Below are 20975 nucleotides of genomic sequence, written 5' to 3' on the forward strand. Positions count from 1 at the left end.
ACATCGAGATCAAAACTTCAAATAGAAACCAAACAGGAATCTATGCACCAATATTCGAGAAAGGGAAATCCAATTGTCTTAGTTAAGTCCAGTTTAAGATGTAACAAAGTCTCAAGCATCCTCAATGTACCATATACCTAAAAAAAACTTCAAGATATATGGAACAAAAGTACACATTATATAATTTGAAAAAACCAATCAAATTATAAATGCCACTTAGTCACAAATCAAAACCAAATTAACCAAAACTTGGTCAATTTAATAACAAGACAATTTAGAACATAATTCATACAAAATTGGGGAGCTTCTTGAACCAAGAGTGGTTCAAAGATCCAGTCGAGCCAGAAAATAATTGGGTGTCGGTCAAAACTGAGAATTTCAAACTCTTCATCGCTTCTCAATAGCACGGAAGCGGTATAAAGACTCTAAAACAAGCTGTCTACATTTAGAACAGCATGAGCCTTCTTCAATATATTTCTGGTACTGAGGGGTTTTATAGTAGTGAAGAGCTGCCCAGAGTTCATCCATCAAGGAATCCATCTCTCGTAGTAGGTCATGAGGTCTACGAGGAATAACCTCCGATGTAGCCTCGTCCTCCATCTCAATAAAACAGTAATCCAACGTAGATGTCTCATTACTTTGATGTCCTTCCAGGGCTGGAAAATATCTCGCACGGGAGAGGGACTAGAAGAAAAACAGCTGCGTCCAAACATGTGCTCTTCCCAAGAGAGAATCTGGTGCTACGTGGAATCAAGGAAGAAGGCGAGAAGAGGATAGCAAGAAAGATGGTGGAATCTGATAGGCTGATCTCAGATAGAAAGAGGGTGGGGAATTCGCCTTCATGCACTGAAGGGCTGAAGTGAAAGAGAGAGAGGAATCCCGGGGATATAAATAGCCAGGAGGGCCATCAAAAGCTAGGCGAATTTAGGGTGGGTGCTTGATTTAGAGCAAGTGCTTTCCTTGCTAGAGAAAAACAAAAAAGCAACTTGCTTTTTAACCAAAAAACGGTCTCGCTTTTAATAGATCCTGTTCCACTTTTCTCGAGCCAGCCAAAAATAGCCAAAACGCGCTAAAATCAGGCCAAGCACCTGCCCCAAATCATATCGCCCTTGTCTTTGATGCCCGAATCTCCTAGGGAAGCCGTTCTCTGGCTTACGAATGCCCTCTCTTTCGTCACTGCAGCAAATCTAGGTCTCTAGGGTAGGAATCTCATCCTTGAGAACCTAGAGCGAATTCTTTCCCTAACCACTCTTACACGTCCCCACACAACCAATCACATCAACAACCCAAGCGTGGGAAGTTATAGGTCAGAAACGATCCATCCTCATATCTCTTGCTGAAAGCATCAAGTCTTCTGATCGCCTACCCTTCTCAGGGAATCACGATTTCCAAACACGTAGCAATCGAGAGAGAGCACACAGCCTATGGACTTCTATTTCTTCCACAACTCTCCCAATCATAAGCGCACATCATCAGCCAACGATTCAACCCATACATGAGCGGAAATTCAGATTTGCAAGAGCAATCTCCAAAAGTGTACCTGGAAGACATCTTTTCTGCATACCTCGTGTTGAATTCAATCGTGATAGGACGGCTCTGATACCAAATGACACGACCCCGAGGGATCTGACCCTATCTCTAACCTAGAATCTCGTCCTCAATCCAACCAAAATTATAGCGCAAGCGCCTCGATCCTCCCAACCACTAGCACGTGGGCTGCAGCTCAACTCATCCATAGGCCCGTATCTAACCGAGGCGTCCCATACCACTTGAGCCCATCCAGAGGACCTTCGATACACCACCTATGATCCGCCAAGTAGATGGCCAGAGTCCCGACCTGGGTGCAAACCACATCCATCAATTGAGGAGCGCTCAACTGATCTACACAATAGCATTGGCCCTCTCTCTATATAGAAGGAAACCCGCTATAGATAGCACAATGCTATGAATAGCTCCCTCCATATAAAGCGAGCACTATATATGAATCAATCTCTATATATAGCAATCTCGGCTAAAAATAGCCATCCAACCCTAGGCTATCCTGTAACCCACGTTAACCTGCTATCCAACCCTAGGTACACCATGCACATTACATGGCCTAGGTAGGGTGCCACATTATGTAGACTGTTGGCATAATTGAGTGGAAGTCATGATCATGCATGTGTGGCTTTAAAGCCAACCCTTCTTTATTAGACGATTTCAAGGAAATCATTGTTGAGGTCAGTGGCTGTGCCCCCCCCCTTCCTTTCCATATCCTGTAAAGTGGGAAGGTTTATTTTTAGATTGTAGGAGATTGGATTTGAAAGCTGGCGGGAAACTACACATTAACGTCTTCTTGATTTTGAAAAATTGTATAATTAGTAAGGTGATATCCAGCAAGACCATGGCAAAGCGATATCTTCCAAATATTGGAAATGCCATTTTGTAGGCTTGAAGATGGAATAATTACATACTTAACATCAACATTGTGACATATATAGAAGGAAGTTGGGATGTCTCTTTTGGTTCATCAATGTATAAGGTATAGGAATAAGAAAAGGGTAATTTCCTGGGATGTTCTAGATTATGTTACCAAGGTAGGTATGTGAGAGGTGAGATAGACACCAAATCAAGCAAAAGTTTGACCGAAGAGATGAAATTTGGACCAAGATCCATGTCTCTCATGGGTTGAGTTAGGAATTCCCAATCAAGCCTATCATATGCTTTATCAAAGTCTACTTTGATAAAGCAGATATCTTGACCCAACTCCCTAGCATGTTCACAGCCTTCCCAGATATTTACAATAGCCTCCAGAAGGTGTCTCCCTTTTATAAAACCCTTTTGTTCCTGCAAAATCCATCTGTCGTTGAATCATTAGGGCCAAAGCTTTGGCGAAGATTTTATAGCTACAGTTAATTATAGTTGGAGGTCTCCAATTTTCTGGCAAGCTCACTCTTGACAAGACGAAGGTTAATCTGTTCTTGAATGTCCCCATTGCTTGCATGAGTCTCAAGAACATCGAGTCTCTTTTTGACAGCATCTAGCCTCTTGCGGTAGACTTTATCTTAGTGTTTTCTATCTTGCTTGAGTATTTCTTGTGTCTCAAGAACATTCCGTAGCCAAAGTATGAAGCTAATTCATCATAGAGTCTGGGAGCATTCCACAGCTCCTTCACTTTGTTTTGTACAGTTCCTAGCTGGAAAAGACTAGTGTCAGCCTTAAACTAGGATGTGGCCCTACTTCTTGATCCAAAGTCGCACTGAACCAATAGCGGTTTGTGGTCAGAAATTGAAAGGGTGGAATAGACAGTAACTCTCGAGTAGGAGGTGGTTTGTAGGAGATTCTGAGAGGTAGGCTCTTTCAAGCTTTATTTCTATAGTTAACTCCCCTATTTGCCTGTTGGACCATGTTAGGTCCCCTGCACAATTTATGTCAACCAATTGAAGAGAATCTTTAAGGTTGCTCCATGATTGGAGCTCAGATTCTCTTATTGTAGTGCCTTTACCCAACCATGTGCCTGTGTTTCTTTCCGCCACATTAAAATCACCTACAAACACAACCTCATCACATAGACCGGGGCATTCATTTGGCAAGTTCTTATATAGAACTTTTTGCTCCACCCATGCGATTGAGGATTACAATAGTTTCAGGTAGGTCTTCTGCTAGATCTAGCTGTACGCACACCTGTGGGTTCCCCCTGGGATTAATGAACTGCTCTCTTTCGACAATTACTACTCCTCCTATGCTGCAGCATATTGAAGTAGCTTGATTACATAGCGAAAAAGGCAAGTCAAGAAGCCCTACCCAGGCTGGGAGAATAGTGGACCTCGGGTTATCTGGGATGAAGTACAGAGACCACTTATCTAGATAGAGTGGTTGATTGTGCATTATCCAAAGGCCATGCAAATGAACTCTCGAAGCATACTCAGATTTTCAAAAAGAAGACTGAAGTACCCTCGTCTAAGGAAGCGGACATTAGTGACTACTCCAATTGGTTCGAAACCAGTTTTCAAGAAAAGCAACCGGGGGACGCGGACCATGTAGGTATCTAACGAGTGCATGTGATTCAAGCCATTCAACAGATTCTTCAAGAAGACCTTCATCAACTTGTGCAAAACCGCTTTACCTGGTTCAGTAGTCGCCCTCTCTCTTGGAAGGCTTGAGCTCGCCTCTTGAAACTCTCATGGAGCTTCAAGTGCTCGGACTCCAATTGCTGTGTTATCAAAGGTGGGGGCGTCAAAGTTGTCTGAGGGTAGTATGTATATATGCTTGAGTCCTCCAGATCGCCATTGGACTAGTTCGCTAGCTCACGAGTCCTCAGCACGTTTGTTTTTGGTCCCATAGGCCAAATTCAACCTCTAGAAATGTCAATAATATCATTGTCATCATCGTCGTCATTATCATCATCCTCTCATCCTCTCTCTCTCTCTCTCTCTCTCTCTCTCTCTCTCTCTCTCTCTCTCTCCCTCCCTTTAGTTTTATGTTTGAACGAACGTAACAACTCAAAATTTTAACCTTACCCTTCTTGGGAAATGCCATGTCAAGTACCTAGGAACACAACAGTCAAGACCTACAGCACATGTCCTTAAATATCCCTCCAACTCCCTCAAATTGCTTGACACGTCCTGTAAATGGAGAAGGGTGTGAGTAGTAATCAAGAGCCACTTGTAAGTGGCTTTCTTGATTTCTACTCACACCCTTTTCCAAGGCAATGACTGAGAGTATAGGAGGCAAAAATAAGAGGTGACCAGGTGACATCACATGGTAGACTACACTTCTAAGACACACAAAGACAACATGATGACTATTAAGTAGTAGCACATGGAAATATGGGCAATTTCTCAAGAGACAAAGGGAATGAATTAATAAAAACTGTTGACCTTTTTTGGTTTTTTGGTTTGGTTGAATACCAAACATATGGCTTTAGGGTTCACATAACCTAAACAAAAATTTATTCTTTTTCACCTCTCTAAAGTCCTACAAACAAATGGGATTACCTCATCATGGACATACCTCTAAGCCTTGTAGGCTTTCAATACCATCAAAACTAGGAAGAAAAAGTGTTTGGCAAAGCACTTATTTACATGGGGGTTGAAAAGAAGTCAAGGGCTCATTGATAAGCATTGAGATAAAATCAATTGCACTTTATTTGCACATTACTATAGAGCCTGGGCTCTCTTCAAGGGCTTGCAATGTGGAGCCCATGCTAATAGCTCGATGAAGGGAAAGGACATTTCAAACCTACTAGACTACAACAACACTACAGTCCTGTAATATGGGAAACAACAAGCCATCCTAGAGGGAAGACAACTACTCTTTCCAGTGGAGCCACCTTCTACTTCACTTGCTAAGAGAAGAGAGCCTTACAACATGCTCCAAATGAATCCATGCTTCTTTCACAATAGAGAAATCCCAAAATAGATGCCTAACTTGCTCCATAGTTATACCACACATAGTGCAAACTAGACTAATCTTCATCTATTTGGGTAGTCTACTGCTATGCACGGACAACCACATGTGCAAAATACTCCATAGCAAAAAATTAACTTTCCTAGGCATATGACTTCTCTAGATATCCTACCAACATGCCCTCTTGATTAGTGCGTGAGAGTGCTATGGAGATATCCTTGAGTGGAGGAATAGAAATGGTCTTAATATGGAGCATATTTGGTGGGGATGGGCACATCAGTGAGAAATGGTCTTAATGGGGATGCCAACTTGATGGAGCATATTTGGTGGGGATGGGCACCATCCCCAATGGTTTCAAAACACAACCTTGGGATCCCACAAACATCAGTGTGATGATCTGTAAAGGAAAAAGATGGCCCCTACCCCCTTTAACAAGAAGACGTAAAAGTTAATAAATGTGATGGGGTCTAAGCACGCTATGGTGCATGTGCTAGTGGTAAGAATTTAGTGCTGTATTAAGTGTAGGCTTTAGTTGGAAGTCGAATAAATGCATGCATAGATTCTCATAAACACTTGCAAGGCATATTTTCAAATAATTTCAAATCCAAGTCTTTTCATTTGAAGGGTAAAATCGGTATGGGTTTTGAAATTTTGAAGGTGGTTCAAGCTTTTGTTTTTGCTAGAGACCCAAGCACACATTGACTAGAGAAAAATTAAGAAAAAGAACAACTACAGGTCGGCTAGAGAGCGTAGATCTGCTAGACAAAATGGATGGTAGAATGAAGCAAAAACAGAGAGATTCAAAACAAAAGAGGTGAGTGTGTGACTCTGTGTGTGTGTGTGTGTGTGTGTGTGTGTGTGTGTGTGATCCTAGCAAATCAGCAGTAAAAAATATAAAATCCATCCTCTACAATGTATCTCCTCTCTCTCCCTCTAGCTCCTCTTTCTCTCTCTCTCTCTCTCTCTCTCTCTCTAGTTGCATGTCTTTATCTAATACCTTACCAAATTGTGAATCACCGCACTTTTTGTTTTTCTCTTGATAGAATGAGTGTGATAGTGGTTTCCATGTGTGTGTGCTAGTTTAGCATGGTCCACTTTTGTGAATCACCCCCACTTTTTGTTTTTCTCTTGATAGAATGAGTGTGATAGTTGTTGCCATGTGTGTGTGCTAGTTTAGCATGGTCCATTTTTGTGAATCACCCCCACTTTTTGGTCTTTGCATGAAAGATCGGATTTCATGCTAGCTGAATAGCATTCATGAAAATCACTACATAATGTTGGTACACTCGTATAAATCCCCAAATCTCCCACTAGCCGATCAAGCCATATAGCCTCCTTGCAACCCTCTGTGGCTGCAACATACTTCACCTCTGTGGTAGACAAAGTAACACACTTCTGTGTGTGAGACATCCACGACATTGCACCACCTGCAAAGGTGAATACATAGCCATAAGTGGATCTCCTACTATCCACATGTCCTACATAGTTTGAATCAGTGTACCCAAGTTCACGCATCTCTCCTCTGCCAAAGCAGACGCACATCTCCTTGGTACCCTTCATGTACCTCATGATACACTTAACTGCCTCCCAATGCCTCTTTCTTGGATTAGCCATATACCGGGGCTGACAACTCCCATGGCAAATGCAATGTCCAGTCTAGTAGCTATCATAGCATACATAAGACTCCAAACCGCTGATACATAAGGAGCCTTGGCCATCATGGCCTCTCTTCATTTGATTTGGGACTATCTGCTTGACTGAGTTTCACATATGGAGGCAAAGGAGTACTTACTACCTTCCCCTCCTCCATATTGAAGTGCTACAACACTTTTGTAACATACTCCTTCTATGAAAGCCAAAGGAGTTTCCTACTTCGGTCACGCATGATGCACATATTAAGAATATGACTTGCAGATCCCAAATCTTTCATGTCAAAGGCCTCATGCAACTTGGCCTTCAATGCGTCCAACTCATAAGTGTTCTTGCTAGCCAATAGCATATCATCCACATAAAGTGCCAGGAGTATCAGGATATTATCCTTAGCCCTTTTAGTGTGGAGGCACTGATCAATCTCACTTCTTTTGAAACCCTGGGACCGTTGAATGGAAGCATCAAATTTTGATACCATTCTCTAGGCACTTGCTTAAGGCCATAGAGACTCTTTTTCAGCTTGCAAATCAAATGTTATTTACCCTTTTCTTCAAAGCCTTCCGGCTGTACCATGTATATTTCCTCATGCAGATCTCCATGCAAGATAATTATCTTGACATCCATCTACACAAGCTCCATATCCTTTGCTACCATAAGTCCAAGTATGCATCTAAGTGTGGTTATCTTCACAATCGGAGAGAAGATCTCATCAAATTCCACACCATTCTCTTGCTTGAACTCTTTAGCAACCAAATGGGCCTTATACTTAGGCACATCATCACCAGTGACCTTCATCTTGTAGACCCATTTACATGGCAATGCTTTCTTTCCATGTGGCAAAGAAACCAACTTATTCTTTATGAGTGAACTCATCTATGATTTCATAGCATACTCTCACTTGCACTGATCCTCGCACATCATAGCCTCTTTGTAGCAAAAAGGCTCCTCACAATCAGTAAGCATCACATAGTCTACCCCTGGAATAAATCTATCAGGCGGTCTAGACATTCTAGTAGATCTTCTCAAGGGAATTTCGTCAAGTGCTGTCCCACCTGCTTATTAGCCAAATTTGGCTCATCATTTCCACCAATAGATGATCCATCATCTGCCCTTGATTGTATACCTGTGGGAGTACTTGGTGGCACCATTTCCTACACATTCGATGCATGGACAACTTGATGTCTATCAACATATGCAGGTGGATTCACATCCTGGAAAGTAATTCTTCTCATTTCCACGTCCCTCACGGGTGTCTAATGCATCTTCTTCTCATTAAAGACCACATATCATCTTCTTTGCTTCTGAATCCCAGAGACGATATCCCATCTCTCCACTTTCACCATAACCTAGAAAGATGTATTTCCTAGACTTAGGATCTAGCTTCTTCCGAAGCTCTTTTGGCATATGTTCATACCCAAATATATGCAAATGAGAGTAAGAGGTCTTCTTGCCACTCCATGCCTCTTTAGGAATACCACCATCCAAACTCTTACTAGGTGATTTATTGATCACACATGCACTGTAGTCTTCATTGCCTCAGCCCAAAAACCACCAGAAAGACTTGCATTGGAAAGCATACATTGCAAACTTTCCTTAATGGTGCGGTTCATTTGTTTTGCAATTGGATTTTGCTCTGGAGTACGAGGGGATGTGAGCTCCCTCTTGATCCCAAGTGTGTCACAAAAATGTTGAAAGTCATGAGATATTCTCCACCATTTTCAATCATTGGTACGCATTTAAGCATTCTACCTAACTAATTTTCAACCAAAGCCAGCCATTTCTAAGAGACATATTCTCCACCATTGAAAGTCATGAGAGAGATATTCTCCACCATTGTCTGTCGTTGGTAGGCATTTAAGCGTTCTACCTAGCTTATTTTCAACCAAAGCCAGCCAATTCTGAAATACCTGGAACACATAACTCTTCCGATCTATAGCATAAGCCCACACTTTCCTAGTTGCATAATCAATGAATGTCACAAAGCATTCAGCCCCGCTTAATGACCGTGTAGGCATGGGATCACATACATTTGAATGCACCAAATCAAGCTTTTCAAGCTCTTTCTTTCCCCTTCTTTTATGGGCTGATTTTATCTACTTCCCATAGAGACAATGCTCACAAAATTCAAAGTTAAAAAAACTCAAATGCGGTATATAACCCAAACTGCATAAGAGTTTCATTCCATTCTGGCTCATGTGCCCCAACTGGCAATGCCACAAAGAAGTACTTGGTTGCTCGGTTATTACAACAACACCCTTGATACATGTAAGGGATACAATGTCCCACACTTGTCACCTCTTGCCAAAACCATAGAGCCCTTCTAAAATTTCCAACTCTAAAAACCAAAGGTGGTCTGAAAACTAGCATCATCTAGCTGACCTACTGAAATAAGACTCTTGGTCAGCTTAGACACATGTCTCACATTTTTCAAAACAAATGTAGACCCATTTGCAAAAGAAAACTTTATGTCACCTACTCCCACTATGCCACATGCATAGTTATTTCCAAAATGCACACAACCTGTCTTTCCATTGTCATAAGTGGAGAACCATTCCCTATGGGGAGTAACATCGAATGAAGATTAGTGTAACTGCATTGATCTACCAGATCTTCACTTTTCCTTTGTCCTCCCTTGGACTCTATTCCTTCTTATTTGCACCCGAATTCACATTCTTCTTCTTATCCTTTTTCTCTCTTTTCAGCTTGTAGCAATCATTTTTCATGTGGCCCTTCTTGCCACAATGGTAACACTCAATGTTTCATGCTTTGGATTTCTACTAGACTTCCCTCTTTCTTGGGACTGCCCCTTGAACTATGATATGCCCCTTTGCACATTTAAGGCTGCATCATGCTTGTTGCCATATCCATAGACTTTTGTTTAATCTCCTCGACCAACAAGCTACCCACAACATCATCAAACTTCAGTACTCCACCAAGTGCAAAGTTACTGACAGTTGTACGAAAGGTATCCCATGAGTATCCCATGAGGATGGCAATGATCATAAGAGAAATATTGCCTTAGTCTTTGCATCAAAATTCATCTTTTGAGCCTGAAGCTAGCTGAAAATAATATTGAATTCATTCAAGTAAGAAGCAATGGAGACTCCTTCCTTCATCTATAGCTCAAATAACCTCGTGATGAGGTAAACTTTATTAGAGGAAGTCTCCTTCTCATAAGTGGCACATAATTTCTTCCACAAATCTTTTGTAGTCTGCTCATTTACTACTACAAAATAAACTAACTTTGCAAGATGAAATCTAACAGTAGACTTTGCTATTGCATCCAACTCATTTCAATCATCCTCGAATGTATCCATCACCGTAGGCTTAGCTTCAATACCTACCAAGAGTTTAATCTGCTTCTTTTGAATAAGCACATCCCTTATCTATTCTCTCCACAAAGAAAAGTTTGTCCCATCAAAATTTTTAATACTAAAACACTCTTTTCAGACATGGAAGAGGATGCCATGATGCAAATAAAGCCAAATTCTAAATGCTAGTGCCTACAAGAAAGAATCACACCAATACCAGGTGCACCCAAATGTGTTTGCCAAAATGGAAGGTAATATCACCAAACCTCAAAGTCTCAAAGCATCAAAATGCATCTGACTCATGTCCATATACTATGCATCCATATGAGCAATCTAGGCCAAAAGATGCCAATAAGAGCCAAATGCCTCAAGAATAAACATCATCCATGGGCATACACATCAATAATGTATCATCCAAGAGAGCATAGCACTATCAATGCATCAATTGCAATGTGTCAAAGCTATCCCTCATCATAAAATAGCATTTGTGTGCTAAACATCCATCAATAAAGCATTCCACAAGAAAATTTGGGCCTATCAGCACATCCAACAGGGATCACAATACATCTAAATGGCTTGTAAAGCATCCACTACAACCCAATGCAAACCACAAATGAGCGCACATGGCTCAAATTGCAACCAGAGTGATCTGCATAAGGTATATCGAAGAGATCACGGCCCTACGATAGTGATTGCTAGTGAAAATAGAACATGGGATGCCTCAAAACATGGGCATCACTGCATAATTAGACTCAGTAAGAAAATTTGCAAATATGTCTCTTCTGCTGGAACTTTAATATCCCAACCGATGAATGGGAAATGGGGACTCAACAATTGCAATCAACTTGTAATAAAAAAATCAAAGGTTTGAACCTTTGAATGGATTTTTGAAAGAGAAACATACGATTCGGCATCTTAGAGAGATGAAACTTCTCTAAATCTCCACGGAATTGTGCAAGAGCTGATTGGTTGGGGTTTTTTAGGACTTTGAAGGAACATAATGGAATAGACGGTTTTGGAAACCATGGTCCCAATCACCGGGTCCAACACACAAATCAAAAAGCGTTTTTGCAAATGGATCTATTTGTAAACACTACCAGAGTGCAAATGATGAGAACACAGAAGTTTTAGGACCTCCTTAGTCCACCGAAACTTATAGATCTGCGAGTGGTTGCACATTGGCAGAAAAACGTTGAAGCAGAGACAATGAGTCAGAAATCCAATGACATGATCCCAAATTCAAGAACGAAGGGGTTTTCAAACTCCCAAAGTGCAATGGATGCTAAAAGTAGGTAATGGTTGCCTCTGCAGGTCATTCCGGACTCTCAATCATCATAAGGAACATGTGAATCATAAAAAAACATCTTTTTTGCTCCAAAACTACTCAGAGAACTTTCCAAAGGTTTTTGCAAGGTCTCTGCACACTAGGATGCAGGTAAAGTCACCCAACAGAGCTTCTACTTCCTCCCATAGAGCTACAGCACCAGACGTCAGGCTCCAAGCTCACACTTGGGCTCAGCTGAACACCTACGCTCTGATACCGGTTGAGAGATCTCAACAACGGAAGCGGAATGGAAGAAGGTGAGAGCGAGATACAGAAGAGAGAGCCACATAATTTTTTATTGGTGCTGAACACCCTAATCTTCTATGTCATCCATATATATGTGTGTTTGAGTATTGTTCATAACCGGGGTTAAGGCACAGTGGCCTTTAATTCTACCAAATAGTTCCTTCCTCCACCTGATGTCTTATCCAATGGTAGTGGATATCAATGTTCTTTGACCTCTCATGATCTTTTGAATTCTTTGCCAATCCATTAGCACTCTGGTTGTCACAGAAGATCATGGTAGCACCATCCTAGAGTGTATGATAAGATAGTGGATATCAATGTTCTTTGACCTCTCATGATCTTTTGGATTCTTTGTAGTGCAATGGCACTCTAGCTATCGCAGAGGATCATGGTAGCACTATATTGGAGTGCAGTAAGATCCTCTGAGGCCATATTGCTTCACATGCACACTGTGCAGGAGATGTATACTTAGTCTCTACCATTAACAATCCCATGGTGGCTTCCTCCTAAATATGCATGACAAAACACCTTAAGATTGGGTTTTGCATATGGGCCCTCTTTCAAATATGCTAGCCTATTATTGGCTGGTATATGAAAATTCGCTTCACCCTATTCCAATTGTGGACACCCAGCTTCGCCATGAGCTGGCTCAAACAACCCTATTGCATAGCAAATATCAAGTTGTGTTGATGTCATCACATAGATGAGCTTACCAAAACTACTTCCTCAAGTAGATGAGCTTACGTTCTTGGTAGGGACTGAGAGAAAAACCGACAATAAACCCTTGAATGGAATATGGTCATGAGAAGGATCAGGTTGAATAAGCATGGTCGTAAAGTAATGGAGAGTGTTCGTTGGTCGGGGTGGGTCAGGGCTCATTGGAGCCATTATGGACACCGAGTGGACATAAGTGGTGCGCACTAAAGTGATGTTCACACACATAAAGAGAAGATTGGCTAAGTATGGCCAAGTAAGCTACATTAGGTGGGTTAGGCCCATTATGGCGAGAGGTCCACAAATGGCTATATAGTGGTGTGGCTGGGTGGAGAATTGTATGCTCTCAGCTTTCCTCTCCTTTAATTGTTCTATCATAAACTCTTGCAATTAGAATAGCTAGCAAATGAGTTATTGATGTAGCAAGGAGAAGCCACACATGAGTATTTGTCATAGTTTTAAAATATCTACCAACATAGATCTTGATGAAGTGATGAAGTGAGGGGAAACCAACAGGAGCAATTTATAAGAAAAAAACCACACATGGCAATCTCTGCATTCTAAAAGCTAAGTTTAATCTTTATGCCGATATCTCAAATAAGCCATAGGGGCTCAAAATTGAGTTTGTGCCTCAAGAGAAATGGATTCAGTCAGAACTAGCCGCATGGTGTTGTCTCATCCATGCTGCTTCTCCAATCGGCACTCATTAGAGCCTCATGGCCATTTTAAAGGCTCAAACTTAAGTTTGAGCCTCCATGGCCATTTTAAAGGCAAATTTATGTGATGAAAAGAGATGCTTCATGAGGTTCATACTTGAGTTTGTGTTATAGAATTGTACTTCTGATATTTCTTGATATGAAAATTATTTTATCTTAGTTAAGTGTGACTATGGCAAAGTATTCCATAGGAGCGCATCGGATGTGGCGAGGTCCTAGTTGATGCTTTGTGGAGTTTAGCTGGGGACACCTAACTATCTGTGATTTGCCACGCTAGATGGTTAGTATTATGGGCAATTCCATGTTAATACATGGTTAATACTAATGTCGCTAGTTTTACTGGTGTTATTGCAATTGGTTGCAAGGTGTGTATTTTGATGTCTGTATATCAAGCGTACAATTGCGTTGGGATGAGTTGGTGTGATGATTCATCAATTGACTGTAACAACTAACACAATTGGCGGCTTGAGTACAAATGATGAGTTGGATGACAAGGAACAGAGATGGTGAAGGTGATTTAAATTGGTCGAAGTATCGAATGGTTGCCAAGGGCCATCGGCCATATTGTAAAATAATGAATATCACGCCATGGGCTAATTTATTTTATTAATTGTGGATGAGGGCACATTAAGCGGTCTGATATTTTGAGCTCGTGGAGATATGTTGAGAAATCCCTCTAATTGTGGACAAGGGGTGCTTTTGGATGCAATATTATTGGTTCTTTGCTTTTTGGAATCACAATTATAAATACTCCAGATGGGAAGCAAGAGCCACTATGTAGGGGGGGCAGATTGGACCCCATGTAATGTCGCCCTCTCTTTCTCTTCTCTTTCCCACTTATTTTCTTATTCTTGGTTTCTATGGTTTTGGTAAATCATGAATTTGTGAGCATGTTTAATTTTAATTTTTGTAATAGTGGTATCAAAGCTTGGCTACACTCTAGCCTAACTGTAGGAGGAAAGAAACATGATTTTCTCTAATCTGATGACATAGTCATTCTTAGAATGTTCTTCCTAATCGTTTCGACTACTTGATTGCTAGGTTTCGAGTTTGTATGCAAAAGTTATCAAAGATGCTTTGAAAATCGATGCTACAATTGTGATTGATAAAAACAGCCCACAGTAGCTTGTTCAAAGGGCAGTGTTGGTTCTTTTGAGTGGTCGGATCAATTTATTTTACTTGAAGTAAGAAAAGTATGGTTTTTTCTTTTCACTGCCTACTGTCAATGAATTGGTAGAAGCAATCTTTGGATATGACGATTTATAGCCACGACCGGAGATGACTTAATCTTCTACAATCTCTCGCATTGTTGCCAAAAATCCAGACATCTGTTGCGTAGGGATTTTTGGCCAAGTTGTGGAAAGGTTTTTCCAATCTTGGTTGTGACCAAGTGAGGATTTCTGGTCTATTCCCATTGACAGAGAAGTAGGAAAACCTGTGACCATTTGAGCAGAATCCAAGAATTGCTCACATTACTGGAAAGATAATATGGAACATAACGACAAAGCAAGTGAGTTTCACATTTTTCTGGCAATTGAGATGTTTAACCTGAGATAATCATACTAGTCCCTTGTTTCACTTCCTCTATAGAATTGGTTGCTGTCGACAAATCCTCACCATCCCAGCTTGGATAGATGTGAAATCTCACATCCCCTTTGCAAGCTTGCTCATTAGTTTCTGTATCAGAAAAAAAATGTGGCCATTTGGTCAGAATCCAATGATTGCTCATGATTGCCTTACATGCTCAACTAATTAGTGATTGAACTTTTGATTTCACATCCATCTGAAACAGGGGCCAACTTTCCTGTGCTGCTAAGGCTAAAACACTGCGAATTAGTCGAGATGTGGGAGTAAAAGTATCCTGATAATCAAAACCATGTACCTGTGTGAATCCTTTTGCCATGAGATGAGCCTTGTACTTATCCAACGTGCCGTCGGACTTGTACTTGGTCTTGTACACCCACTTGGTGCCAATTACCTTGTGTTCTGGTGGTCGATCCACAAGGTCCCAAGTATTGTTCTCCATTATGGAGCCATACTTCGACTGCATAGCCTCCATCCACCTATCATCACCCTGTGCCTCTTCAAGACACTTGGGTATGCCAGCACGGATCACCTCTGTCATCAAAGCATAGTTGACTTGGAATGTTAGATAATATCTTCTATGTATCTTCTAGTAGTTGAAGAAAATACATATTGGACCATTACTAGCTACCAAGTTAAATCAGAAACCTTGACGTGTGATTAGACAATGACGTACATATACCCTTCTGCTGATCACAGAATAGTATATGTCACTTATTGCTACTCGCATCATAAGGAAAAAGAATTATGCTTTGTATTTGTTATTATTTCTCAGTATCATACTGGTATTGGACGGTATAGATATTGAGGAATATGACAAATATAATGCTTGGACCTGTACCAAAATAACAAAAGTAATGAATGGATGTGGTATAGTACTTCATCGTAAACTTGTAGTTTGGGGCTTGCAAGGCCTCTTCAATTGTGCCAATAGCTCAAATAACTTTTAGAGGTGAAACTCAAGTTTGAGGTTCCCTTGCCATTTTAAAGACAATTCATGTGCATGCAGGTGTGTTTTGCTATCTTAATTTCACTAGAAAAAAGTTGTTGCAATCTTAGAAACATTTTCAATGGATGTGGCTTTGTGTAGTGCGAAATTTCAAAAGAGTAATCTTAGAAATGTTCCAATGGATGTGGCTTTGTGTAGTGTGAAATTTCAAAAGAGCAACATTTCGGATTCTATGTCAAATTATATTCATAATGGTTGTTCAACATAATGATTCTTTATTTGATGTCATGTTGGGGTAGTGTTATCATTAGATCGATTTGTTTTTAGTTAGAATGATTTTGACAACGTTAGTGGAAATAATAAATTGAAAAGAGAAGTCATGGTTTGCAATGTCCAAACTTAAGGGCAAGGAGGAATAGTGTGCTTTAGCCTCTTGTGAAACGTGTTGAGTAGCATCTATGCAAAGACCTAGGCCCAAGTAACAAGGACAATGGCTACAATGCACACTTATTGCATCTAGTGAAGCCTATGAGCAAAACTCCATAGCCTTGAAAGACGTTAAAGGTGGGGGAACATGATTGGCTAGAGGGGGCCACAAAAGTGTAAGGTGAAGTGCCACATGGAAGGCATTGAGCAACGTTCCAAAAATCAAACATCATAAAATGATTGGAAAGAAGTTGGATGAGACAAAATAGGCCCTTCCATATGGCTAACAAGCCAAAGCTAGGGGAAAGGTGATACTAGAGAGAGGTGCAATGCTAGACTTTTCGAATATGCTTGGTTGAGGAGGGAGTGGCATGGAGGGTTTGCCGAAGTGGGTTGGGTCAAGGTGGAGTGAGTGTCCAACTGAGCTCCACCACCATGATAGCTTCCATCTTATGCCATTGGCGCGAGTCGGTTGTTTGGTTAGGGGGCTACATGCATGTCAGATTGGAGGGTGAATAGCCAAAGAAATATTTGGAGGTGTGGCCACATATAGGTGAGATTGTTGTGGATATTGAAGGTCATTCCTATGTTCGTGTGTTACTTGTCCATTAACCATTCTTCTTTGTGGTGTAGTTGTGAGTGTGAGAGCATGGGTTCTTATGGCTTCCACATGTTGAAGGGCAAAATTAAATCTCCAAGTGAACAAGCATTGAGATGAGGTAGGTAGTCCAATGTTTGAGAGAGGTGTGGTTGTCATTGATGAGGTTAAAGAGAGGTGTTGCTTGTGGAAGTATCTTGTACTTTGGCAAAGCGCCCTCTATTGTATGGTTTAACCCTGGAGGAGATTTTGCTGTTAGGAGCCAATGTGGGAGATGACGAGCAAAGGGTGGATTATCCATTACCTTCTTCTCCATCTCCTCCATGTTCGTGGTGAATAATATTTGTTTGTAGACAATTGAAATGTGTGGTGCAGATGTGGAGCAATGGGTGGAGACGGAGATAGCTTGGGCAGGATGGGTGCTTGCTTGGTTGAGCGGGTGATTGTGTTCGAATGCCATCGAGGAAGGAGAGAAGATGAGTGGCAAGGTAAGTCAAGCCGGGCTCTACCCCAAACTTCCCCCCCCAGACACACACACACACACAAAGACTCTCTGAGGCAGGCTGCCTCCCCGAGAGACACGCAGAGACAGACACAGACAGAGAGGCAAGCATTCTCCCAACCGGCCATTCGGCGTCCCTAGGCCTTAAACAACCATGGAGGGGTGACGTGGGCTGTTCTATGTGTGGATAGAATCCTTATTAGTCCCATATATCGAAGAGCGAATATATATGGAGTGATGAGAGAGTGTGTTGGGGCCTGCTCCTCGGCCTTCTCTCCGCTCTGACGGCGATGCCTGCTCTCATCTGAGCTCTCGTGCGTCGTGCCCATCACTCCTCCTGCAACGGATACCACCCTCCTTCCTTCTCATCGCCATCGCTCTCCTTCTTCTTTCTTTTCCTCTCCTTGTACCTCCCCCCCTCACTCCTTTCTCGCCCATTTTGACGTTATGATGCCCTCCCATTCCATCTTCAGTACCTTTCCTCTTACCCTCACGGATCCCGCGTGATAAAATGTGATTCCAGCTCGAGTACTTCCACCCCACACACTGGCCTTGTCGCCGCCTCTTCACGCATCGCTACGCTACCCTCCCCGCAATGACTCTCACAGCTCGCATAGCCGAGAAATGGGGATTGCACAAACCCAAGTGGAAAGGGTCAAACCTTCCGAGTAAGAGTATCACCGTAAGGATCGTGGATATGTATAAGTTTACTGTCGTTGTAACTTTTGAGGAGGCCAAGCTTCTCAATGAGGTGAAGGAGCGGGTGAAGAATCAGGGTCGAGTATGGTGGATGTGGGAAGCGAGCAAAGGAGCCGGATGGTACTTGCAACCTGGGATCTCATGTTTTTCTGAAATCAATCTTGTCAATCTGGCCAACACCATTGAGCTCAAGAGGCTAATCAGGAAAGGCATACCTCCTGAGCTCAGGCCAAAAGTTTGGATGGCAGTTTCTGGAGCCTCCAAGAAGCGTTCAACGGCGCCCGAAAGCTACTATAAAGACCTTACCTCTGCTGTCGAAGAGAAAGATACCGCTGCTACTCGGCAAATAGATCAAGTGAGCGTCCACATCGTATATACAAATCCAATGCTAGTCGCAAAGTAGCCGGAGGCCTTTAATTGCTTAGATCTGAAGCAGAAGTGTGACACGTCCGTGAATTAAAGTCACGCTTCAGGCCGAAGCAAGAAAATTTCTCTTCTATCAGCTGTGCTCATTTACGAACATTCTTTTTCAGGATCTGGGTCGAACATTTCCTTCGCATCCTTGGCTGGATTCCCCGACAGGCCACGCAGCTCTCCGCCGCGTGCTTGTGGCGTACTCTTTTCGCGATTGCCGCGTTGGATATTGCCAAGTGAGGTCATTTGCATTTAAAGCATAAAGACTTAGTTTGTTTAACGGCAAGCTTGTCTGGTCCCCTTGCTAAGACCAAGGTGTTGCTGGCAGGGGATGAATTATGTGGCAGCACTCTTGCTGTTGGTTATGAAAAGCGAGGAGGCGGCCTTCTGGATGCTAGCGGTCCTGTTGGAGGACATCTTGGTAAAGGACTGCTACAGTGATGATCTCTCTGGGTGTCATGTTGAGCAAAGGGTGTTTAAGGATCTTCTTAAAAAAAACTGCCCGAGGTCAGTATCCTTAATGGCGTTCAGAATTAAAGAGGACATAGCTGGTGTATCTATACATTATCTTAACAAACAATGCCAGTGTCCTGCACAGGTTGTCGTTACACCTACAGCAGGTTGGATTTGATGTCTCGCTTGTCATCACAGAATGGTTTTTGTGCCTTTTTGCAAAGAGCCTCCCATCTGAGGTAATATTATGGATGGGTCTACCATCTCCTCTAGAAATTTCCCACAGCTATGTTACAGTTGGCACAGGGTATTAAACATCCAATGCCAATTCGTGTACTAACTTTTTTTGGACCATGCATGCAGACAACAATGCGTGTCTGGGATGTGCTTTTCAATGAAGGTGCAAGAGTTCTATTCAGAGTGGCCTTGGCTATTTTTAAGGTAGGCCAGTCAGAATTGTCACTCCATTGTGTAACTGTGCTCTTGGCCACGTTTTCTCCCTTGTTTACATGCACATGCTTAATGCAACAGATCAAAGAAGAGGAACTGTTATCCAAGCATCAGTTGTGGGAGATGATCGGCATATTTCATCAGGCTACACACAGTTTATATGACCCTGATATATTGCTGAAGGTATTTCTGTTTTGTGATGACAATTTCAATGAAAATTTTGGAGGTATTACGTAGATTGATCTTGCTTTTCGTCCAATAACAGGTGGCATTTGAAAAACTTGGACTTATGACAACAGACACACTAGCAAATCATCGAATGAAACATCAGGAAGTCGTAATGGAAGAGCTGGAGCATAGATTGCAGAGGCTGAACTCATTAAATTCTGAAAACTTGACCTCCTCTCCATCATGATTTTCTTCATCACAATTATTTGGATCTGGTATAAGCTTTGTAGAAATTGCATTTCGAGTGTATACCTTATCAACCTATAGTCTGATGGTGGCACATGCTCTTTCCCATCTTGACATCCTCAAAGAGGAGATGTACAGTACATAGGAAGGAAGCTATTGGTGTCAGTGTTCGATCGAGTCAATATCTGGCATTGCATGCTGGTTCGCTAGGCTTATTCAGCAGGTTTGTCAACAGAAAATATCAACAGGCCTTCACCCTGTTTTTTAGTTTTAAACTGGATTTTATTTACGATCCCCTTCTTCATAGGGCAGATCAATACAATAACATAACTTCAATGTAGCGTTATTAGAGATATTAACCTTACTGTCATAACGTAATGCATTGTACGTGGGAAAAGCGTCCAAAGGCCTAGGGAGTCTTCAGTAGACAAAGTGAAAAATGGAACTTTAACTAGAGAGTTACTATCCTTGTCTTGTATAGTGTTCATACTCAAGTATATTCTCTCTAGACTTAATCTTCTCTCTCTAGGATAGATTTTAGGTATAATGGTAAATCTCTTCATTCTTATATAAGATTGTTTGCACTATGTAATAATTTCTATCTTAATTTGCTCATGTTGATGCTCTCAAACTCTGATTACAAGTAGAGTTATGACATTACCAAACACACACTTTTACTGCACTTTGATTGGTATTGTAGGGTCAATAGTAACCTTAGATCAAGTACACCAAATAAATATGTTGGTACCAAATGTATTGGATAATTGAGCGAGGAGCATGAAGTTAAAGAGCGATTGTGTTCTTGGTGCAACACCTTTCTATCAAATATTCTTACCTAGATTCAATCACACAAGTCCTCTAATGGAATATTTGGCTATACATCAATGGAAAACCAAATGTAAGAAGGAAATCATCAAGATATCTAGTAGTGTTGATGATATTTTTCTCTCACCCCTCAATTGACCAATGTACCTGATGCTCGGTGTGTGTAGAGTGCTTGGTGTGCAAGATGCCCTCTCTTGCACTCCAGTGGCATATACGTTCTACTTGATGTGCTTGGATGCCAAGGAACGAGTGCAAGGTGTGAAAGATTCCCTCTCTTGCACTCTAGTGGCATCTAATGTTCTACTCAATGTG

The 20975-nt window shown here is 41.6% G+C and overlaps 1 protein-coding gene across 2 annotated transcripts; it reads left to right on the top strand.

The window, feature by feature from the left end:
- The first annotated feature begins 17652 nt into the window (after nucleotides 1-17652).
- Nucleotides 17653-20232, top strand: LOC147902556 (uncharacterized). 2 transcript variants are annotated; one of them, XM_087373267.1, is made up of 7 exons: nucleotides 17653-18462; nucleotides 18641-18757; nucleotides 18850-19028; nucleotides 19120-19213; nucleotides 19338-19415; nucleotides 19506-19607; nucleotides 19690-20232. In XM_087373267.1, exons 1-7 carry the CDS (start codon nucleotides 18004-18006, stop codon nucleotides 19837-19839), a joined length of 1179 nt encoding a protein of 392 aa, XP_087229393.1. In that variant the 5' UTR covers nucleotides 17653-18003; the 3' UTR covers nucleotides 19840-20232. The 2 variants fall into 2 exon arrangements, with proteins under 2 accessions (XP_087229393.1, XP_087229394.1); XM_087373268.1 differs by having other exon boundaries at nucleotides 19724-19817.
- Nucleotides 20233-20975: the final 743 nt, after the last annotated feature.

Source organism: Dipteris shenzhenensis, chromosome 4 (genome assembly GCF_047967505.1).
Source record: "Dipteris shenzhenensis isolate YYH24624 ecotype China chromosome 4, Dip_SZ_1.0, whole genome shotgun sequence".
Lineage (NCBI taxonomy): Eukaryota > Viridiplantae > Streptophyta > Polypodiopsida > Gleicheniales > Dipteridaceae > Dipteris > Dipteris shenzhenensis.

Excerpts from the sequence above, each read along its gene's own strand:
- LOC147902556 (XM_087373267.1), top strand. The coding sequence starts at position 18,004 with ATGACTCTCACAGCTCGCATAGCCGAGAAATGGGGATTGCACAAACCC. Across the intron at positions 19,029-19,119 it reads CTTAAAAAAAACTGCCCGAG|GTTGTCGTTACACCTACAGC; the intron begins GTCAGTATCCTT and ends TGTCCTGCACAG. Across the intron at positions 19,214-19,337 it reads CAAAGAGCCTCCCATCTGAG|ACAACAATGCGTGTCTGGGA; the intron begins GTAATATTATGG and ends CCATGCATGCAG.